General features: G+C 38.7%; 1 protein-coding gene across 1 annotated transcript; it reads right to left on the bottom strand.

The window, feature by feature from the left end:
• Positions 1 to 1,171: 1,171 nt before the first annotated feature.
• LOC117823130 lies at positions 1,172 to 6,130 on the bottom strand. The gene is made up of 7 exons (XM_034698569.1): positions 6,032 to 6,130; positions 3,558 to 3,873; positions 3,304 to 3,400; positions 2,440 to 2,614; positions 2,086 to 2,362; positions 1,858 to 1,997; positions 1,172 to 1,778 (listed from the first exon to the last, which is right to left on the bottom strand). Exons 1-6 carry the CDS (start codon positions 6,034 to 6,036, stop codon positions 1,890 to 1,892), a joined length of 978 nt encoding a protein of 325 aa, XP_034554460.1. The 5' UTR covers positions 6,037 to 6,130; the 3' UTR covers positions 1,172 to 1,778; positions 1,858 to 1,889.
• Between the last annotated feature and the right edge of the window lie 1,849 nt (positions 6,131 to 7,979).

Below are 7,979 nucleotides of genomic sequence, written 5' to 3'. Positions count from 1 at the left end.
ATGATAACACAGCATTATTCCAAAGATGCCGATTCATAGCACGGCACAATATCATCATATAATCACAGCTCAATTATCCATAACACTTTTATCTTCTCTGAAATAAACTAATCATGAAATCTTGGTTTTTGTTCTTTGTTTGTTTTAAAATGTTCTACTAAGTGAACTGTGACGTTAACCCTTCAGCTCGACGGGAAACCTTTTGGTAAACCGTATTCTGAGTCACTACCTCTACCTGATAAATCTGTTAACTGAACCTGACCGGGTTGTCTCTTTCACTCGATGGGGTTTGTATGCTGAAAAAAATCCACTAGATGCCACTGTTCCTGTCAGCTGTAAGGCTTTTCAGTCTCTCTTCAACCAGGAAGTCTGAACCAGAAAAATCAATCCTAACATGCGGACACCTGCAAATGTTCAAAGTTAAGATATGTTCAACAGCTTTTATTGTCAGGGGCTTCACTCAACAGAATTATACATCTTTAAACACTAATAACCAGTGTTAATAGGTTCAGATAGTTCTTTTTAAAGACTTTGGGAATGTGACTTGGAATGTATAATATTCATATAGAATATCAAGTGTTAGTGTTTCATTAAGCATCAACAAAAATTGGAGTGAAAATAAGCATCCATAACTTTGAGAAAACACTACTCAAAAACAGCTTATTTTTCAGTTCAGAGCATTTCTCAGGACTGTGTGGGCGTGGCCCCTAACGTTTTGATTGACACGACAATCAAACTAAACCATGGTACAGTCACAGCGCAACATGGAACAGCACAGAGACAAAGCCAACATGTTTGAGCCGTCTGACTTCAAATCTGAATCCAAAAATCTTCAGAATCTGAATCCAAAAATCTTCAGAATCTGAATCCAAAAATCTTCAGAATCTGAATCCAAAAATCTTCAGAATCTGAAAGGAATTTATTTCAAATGGTCTCTGAGTGCTGAGTAACAAAATACGTTTATAGTTTATCACTTTTATTACGGCGCAGTCTCCATGATTGGGGAATCAGGAACATGTTCAGCACACTCAACATGTTTCTTCCTTTAAAGCTGGGGTTGGTAGTCTCGGAAAACTAGCATGAATTTGAATGTAGCATTTCCTCAGGACTCCGTCTAAGGGGGACAGGTCTGAGGTTGAGCGAGAGGGGCAGTAAATAGAGGCAGGGGAAGCAGAGGCAGGAGACGGGGAGTGAACGCCGGGAAATGTACGCGCAGGAGGCGGGCAGAACGGCAGGACAGGATTTGATTGGTTTAAAATTTGGGGACCCAAACGCCTGCACTAGTTAGCCTGCTGTCACCTTGGATAAAGAGCTTTGCACATGTCTTCACTTAGCAGATAACTGTGCTCGACAAAACAAGAGGAGTCTGTTCGTGTGTGTTTGTGTGACACGTCGCTCACACCAGCGGCCTGAATGGTCTAATCTGTAAACATGCACGCAAAAATGAAACCAAGCCATTCAGCAGCCAACATGCCCAAAATCTGAAGCCACGTTAGCCTGGTGGAGTCGACTTGATGTCTCCGGCTACATTTAAGTTCTCTCAAGTTGCACCCATGCATCCATGCGTCTGGTGGAAGTCCGGCGTCAGTCCCTGGCCACCAGAGATGCACGTACATGAAGAGAGGGAATGAGGAAGTGCGTTAAGAGGCATGACGCTTCCTTTCTGACTCCAAGCTCCAACTGAAGAGTGCAACCATGTAGCACACAGTAGTCTGAAGTACAGTCTTTGGGTGACAGGGTCTGGGCCTGTAGTCATGTAAACAGGAACACAGTGCCTGTAAAAAAAATATACAGTCACATAAAATGTTTTCGTTGACAATATTAAACACATAAACTCATCAAAGTATATTTTAGCTGGTGAGTCTGCACCCATGTCACGGTCCAAGATGTCATCCTGGTTTCTGTTCCTCTGACAGCTGATGGTGGGGAAGGAGTGCCTTCTGGTGTTTGTGGAACATTGTTTCTGACACCCCTTGGATCTTGACAGCCTCCATGACCTCAAAGAAAAACATCAGTGTGATGTTGTGACATCTGTAATATACTCCTGGAACAGAACCTGTTCTTAGCTTTTTAATCCTCTCTCACCTGGCATATCTCAATAACTGATGTGCCTGTGAACTCAACCGCTGGACACAGTTGGAGGTTCCCTGCTGGTGTGTTGTTCACCATTGGCTGACTGGACCACTCCTGAAAGTACTCGCAGTGAGCACAGCGCTGCTCCACATGCAGGAGTGTCCCATGAACTGTTTTAGAGACGTCACAGCTCTGGGTGCAGACAGGACATTCTTTGAACAGCTCCATTAGATTCCCTTCATGGACGAGGTACTTGTTTGTTGTTTGAGCTGACAGCTCATCTGAGGAACTATGAAGAAGAGAAAATGGAACTACTGTATAAGCCATAGCAGAAGAAGTAATAGTATTGTAGACTTGATCCTTTACCTTGTACAGTTTGTGGTAGAGTCTGTTGCGTGAAGCTGACAGCTTAAATCCTCCATTAGCACCTCACATCCTGGTCTTCTTACAGGGGTGGAGCTCACACTGGAAGCCTCAGGGTCAGCCATGAGAGTGTGTGTGTCACACCACACACTCCGGTTTAGATTTCGGGTCTGAGTAGCTGTGAAAAGAGAGACGGCTCTGCAGTAAGTTTATCTCCAATGAAGCTGGTTTATACTTCTGCATTGACTCTACGCCGTAGCGGCCGACGTAGCTGTGAGCACTTCATACTTGTGCGTGGTGTTTCCACGTTGCTCTGTAATACTCTGACTAAACGCTTGGAGGTAGTGTGATTTCTATGCTGGTCAGATTGCCTGTTTCCGGACTCATTATGAAAAAGAATAGAGGAGAGGTCAGAGGAGATGGAAGGTACGGTCGATGTACAGCGTTTCTGGAATGATGTAAATGCAGGATGCTTCCCAGCGGACCAATCACAGGGCTTGTGGTCTGAGTCATTTCAACACATAGCTACATTTTGGAGGAGGTGCACGTAAGGCTACCTGCGTTGGAACAGGGCTACGCTCAGTTAGGGCATTGATTCAACACAGAAGAATAAACCAGACTTAAGATGAAGTTCTGTTAAAAGTTGGCTGTACATCCAAACATCTAGCTCTGGTCCAAAAATGTCACATCTACAAAAATCTGATCAACTGAAGAAGAAAAGCAGTCAGTTTTATCAACATTATTCACACCTGTTTAATTCACACCGGTTTGATACAAGAACATTATGATTTTAATAATATTATTTACATGATAGGACAGAAATGTGTCGCAGCACACGATAAGCAAATTCTGTCCGCTCTGGCTCACCTTTGCTTCTCCTGTTAGGCTTCAGGTCCACCTGTCCGAAAGCGTGTTTGTTGAGGACTGGATCCGTCTGGTGCCCGATCTCTCTGGTCGGTTTCGGCTAAAACAGAAAATGATGTTAATACACACCTCTAGTTCATCTCAGCTACTATAAGCCTAATTTTGCCAACATGTTTATACCAGAGCCATTTCTGTCCATATAACACTAGCCAAGCAGTCATGTCATTTTTAATTCAATGTCTTTTTCATGAACTCACCTCAATATGCCGCGGGGGGGGCGGCAGTAGACGTTGCTGCCGGGATTTTTGTCCTGTTGTCGGCACCGGGAGAGCAACGTCTGGCACTGCGTCATGTTTCAGCTTGGTGACTTTAGTGAAACCCATGTCCACCTCCATAAGGTTGGAGAAACAATCCCTGGAAAAATGGCGGTTGCACACCCCAGCTCTAGGAACCGGAGCATGGTCCAGCAGGCCAACTGCACGCAACCATCGCCGCCTTATTTCCACATCCGCGGGAAAGCTGTGAAGTCCGAAAGTGCTTTTGCAGCCAGGGACGCAACACTGCCGACCCATTCTGTCCACCAGTGAACAAATACACAAATTAAATGATGATAATGCTAACTAATGCTAAATCAAACAACCAGCCAAGTTTCCTACAATAACAATGTGTTAAACTACGAGCTAAATCTAACGTACAAATAAGGTTACTAGCTAGCTTGAACTGGATCAACTTAAATACTGGCTGAAACCACAACCTCCTACATTCTGTTAACTCTAAAATAACCTAAGTTAACAGTACTATTCAACCACTCGGTCACTACAGTAAGAGGTCTAATCGCTTCTTTGATGTTTCACAGCGGTTGGCAGCCAGGGTCAGTGTTGCCAGATTGTGTGGTTTTGGGTTGGATTGTGCGGGTTAAAAATGGGCTTGGAAGGGGGGACATAATTTGGGCTGGTTTTCCATGAGTTGGGCGTTTCTTTTAATTGTATTATACATTTTATGTGTGATATGTGTGAGGAAAAAATTATTTGACTAACAAAGTCCCATCTAGTCAGTAAGCACAACATTCGGGTGGGAGGAGATGCTAGTTACTGTTATTATAACGCACACCCAACTGCAGTTTTCTTAACGAACACACAAACTTTTTTGCAACATGACCGTCATCTCCAAGCGCCTTCGCTAGACTTGGTGGGAAAAACTTGTGTTGACAATTTGGCGGCACAAAAAAGCTGTATTAGCGCAATATATTGTTGCTGCATTGACATGAACACCGATAGATCTCTGCCGTTATTTTGTTCAGCTCTGTCAGACTTACCGCTTGTTAGGGAATAGAGACGCGCAGCAACTTTTGGCAAAGCTATTTGATTACTCTTACATTCATATGTGGAGGGTAACATCTAGTCCAGAAGGTCAGTACGCCTCTATGGTGTATTTTATGGCAATTAAATAGCATTACAGAACTTAATATTGAATATTTTGGGTGTTTTTTGTGCACTCTGGTGGTTTTTGGACAGCTTTTGGGCTGGAAACTATCAGCTCTAATTGGCAACACTTACCAGGGTAAGAATGTGCATTACCGCCACCTTCTGCTCGGGAGCGTCAATCAAAGAATTAAAATCTGTCGATAGTTAGTTTAATAAAACCAAGAAAACTGTCCGGCTAGTTTCCTCAACTCCAGTTTTCTCCGTATATTGTCTTTATTTGATATAGTGTAGCTTTTTCTCGGTTCTCCACAGTTAGTAACTCCCCACAGTTTTGTGGACGTAAGCTGACACCACTTTCTTAATAGGCCTCTACATCAGACAATAGGAAAATTCAATAGCAGTAGCCGGGTCTCCACCTGTAGAGGGCAGTCACCATGCATATGTGTATCAGTCAGATAAGTTAGATCTGCAAATGTAGGTGGTGTGAGAGCTATAATTAGGGATGAGTCGTGGTATTCGAATAATCATTTATTAGAAATCAAACCGTTCATGTGACTATCATCTCATCTATAAATGTATAGTTTCTCTGTTTTTACTAACCCCTGGTTGTTTTGCCCTACAACTGCCTCACAGTTTAATACATTGAATTTAAAGAGTTCAGACTTTTTCAGTGCTAAAAAAAAAAGAGTATTAAAGTGTAATAAAAGAATGTGACAGAGATGTTGTCAAATGATTGTTTGAAATAATCGTGATCTCGATATCAGTCAGAATAATCGTAATTCTGATTTTTGCCCTGCATGGAAAGGTTGATTTATTTGTTTTGGCTGTTATTTCATGATGATCTACATGCTTCTTACACTTAATCCTCACATATTCAACTAAAACATTTACTTGTCATGAAATGCTGAACTTACTCCTGCAATCAGTAGTTGATCAAGTACATCAAAGAGTAATCTGAGGGGAGAGCAGGGGAGGTGGGACATTGTATCTGAGTGAGCACTTCAATGCTGCAGCTTTTCTGTGTCTGATAATGTGAAGCTGCCTAAAGTTATGCTACAAACAAATGTCTGATGATGTGGTTCACTGAAACACATGATCGAGTGTCTAATAAAATAAAATAACGCGATCAATATTTAAATGTATAAACTTGTCCTTTAGGGGGATCCGTAGTTTGACAAGTTTAAAGCGCCAAAGTTTCGAAACCTGCACTAAAATATGACTCCAAACAAACTTCACTAACTTCAACACAACCTTGATAAGACAATGAAACTGAAGAATCTTCTACATTTAATGAGGGTCAGTCTTACCTCATCTGGTGTCCGTGTATGAGAAGAAGGAAAACCGAATGTTTGTTGTTATGAAGTCTTCTCTTCTTCTTCCCTTTCCGGATAAACTCAGCTGACAGGCGCGTTACTGCCGCCTACTGTGTTGGAGTGTGGCTCGGGAACTATTAACTATCTTCTCTAAGAAATATTGATAGTGATAATAATAAAAATAAAAATAAATAAACAAAGAAATGCAAAGACATAACAGTAATAATAATAATACTTCTAATTAAAAATTAAAGTAATATTATCAAAGCTAAATCCTATGTATCAACTCCACTCAACTTTATTTAAATAGCACCTTTAAAAAAGGTAAAAACATGCAGCCAAAAGTGCTTCACAAAATAACAGAGACAGAAAACAACAGTAATGGTAAAATTATAAAAGGCATGATTATAAATGAAATACTTAAAAATAAAATAAAATCAATACAGTAAAATTAATAAAATAAGTAATACTGGAAAGAAAAGTTAAAAATAATCTAGTGTTAACAAGATCAGATGAATCCAAGAAATCAATAGATAAATAAATGATTAAATAAGATAAATACTTGTTAAAGCAATGATTCAAATAATAATGATTAAACTAATAAAAAAAAACCAAAAAAAAACCCAATAATGATTCAAATAATAATACAAATAATACAAATAATTGTGCAGTCCAGGTCTAAAAATAAATGTCTCCAAATCAAAAGCTAGAATAAAAAGATAAGTTTTAAGTTTACTTTTAAAAACACCCAGAGAGCTCGCCGTTTTAATGTCCAGAGGCAGAGAGTTCCACGGTTTAGGGGCGTACAAATAGAAAGCTCTCTGGCCGGTGCTAAGTATCAACTTAGTTCTATTCAAAAACTTAAACAAAAATCTATAGCAGCCATCCATTGAATTTCTTTGTAAAATATCAACTATGTTCAATGTCATCTTGTTCTCTCTCGGCCTCCTTATCATTTTTATTTATTTATTATTCTCTTCTTCCTTATACCTTTGACAGTTCATGACTGTGTTCCACTGTTTCTTCTTCTGTACAAAAGTCACATATTCCTGTTGGATGTTTCCTTATTCTGACTGCACTACTATTCAATCTCGAGTGACCAAAATGTAGGCTAGATATTATTATTTCCTCTCTACGTGGTCTGAAGGTACTCCTCAATTTACCAGTTTTCCTTTGGATTCTGTAAAACCAACTTCCTGTTCTCTTCTCTTCCCACATCTTTTGACATTTCTCCCTTATCTTATGTTTAATAATGGTCTTAAGTTCAGCTTTACTGTATGGCACAGTTATTTCAACATTACTTCATTACTTCTGTCAGTCCCATCATTTGAATTCTGTAAATTGATTGTCCGATTGAAACAGCGTTGCTACCCCATCATCAAAAATAAATAATAATAATAATAATAATAATAATAATAATAATAATAATAATAATAATAATAATAATAATAATAATAATAATAATTAGAATTAGAATTAGAATTAAAACAATTGTTATTATTATGAAAAAATTGAAACTACTGTTATAAAAAATGAACAATAATGATACTTTAAAAAACACTAAAATAAAGATTACAATAACTAAAATCAAAATAATAATTATTATCGTTATAGCATTTATTAAATAAATAATAAAAATCCTAATTATTATAATGATTTTGAAAATACAGAATAGGATACAGTAGAATAGAATAGAATAGAATAGAATAGAATAGAATAGAATAGAATAGAATAGAATAACTTTTATTTGTCATTGTCAGGTGTACAATGAAATTAGCAGCACTGCTCCTGGAAGTGCATGTTATAAAAACAAATAAAATAAAAACAGGTAGAAAATATGTATAAAAGACGATATAAATACAGTAATAATATAAAACAAATGTCAAATATATATAGTCAGGAGGGGAGAAGAGGTATTTGGGTTTGAGATATTGCACATTGT

This window comes from Notolabrus celidotus, chromosome 1 (genome assembly GCF_009762535.1).
Source record: "Notolabrus celidotus isolate fNotCel1 chromosome 1, fNotCel1.pri, whole genome shotgun sequence".
In the NCBI taxonomy this organism is placed as follows: domain Eukaryota; kingdom Metazoa; phylum Chordata; class Actinopteri; order Labriformes; family Labridae; genus Notolabrus; species Notolabrus celidotus.
The sequence above is the reverse complement of the archived record's forward strand: the minus strand, read 5'-3'. Positions and strand labels throughout refer to the sequence as shown.

Coding starts and splice junctions, on each gene's coding strand:
- LOC117823130 (XM_034698569.1), bottom strand. Junction 3,401..3,557: donor CCCCCCCGCGGCATATTGAG/GTGAGTTCATGA, acceptor TTTCTGTTTTAG/CCGAAACCGACCAGAGAGAT. Junction 1,998..2,085: donor CAGTTATTGAGATATGCCAG/GTGAGAGAGGAT, acceptor TTTTTCTTTGAG/GTCATGGAGGCTGTCAAGAT.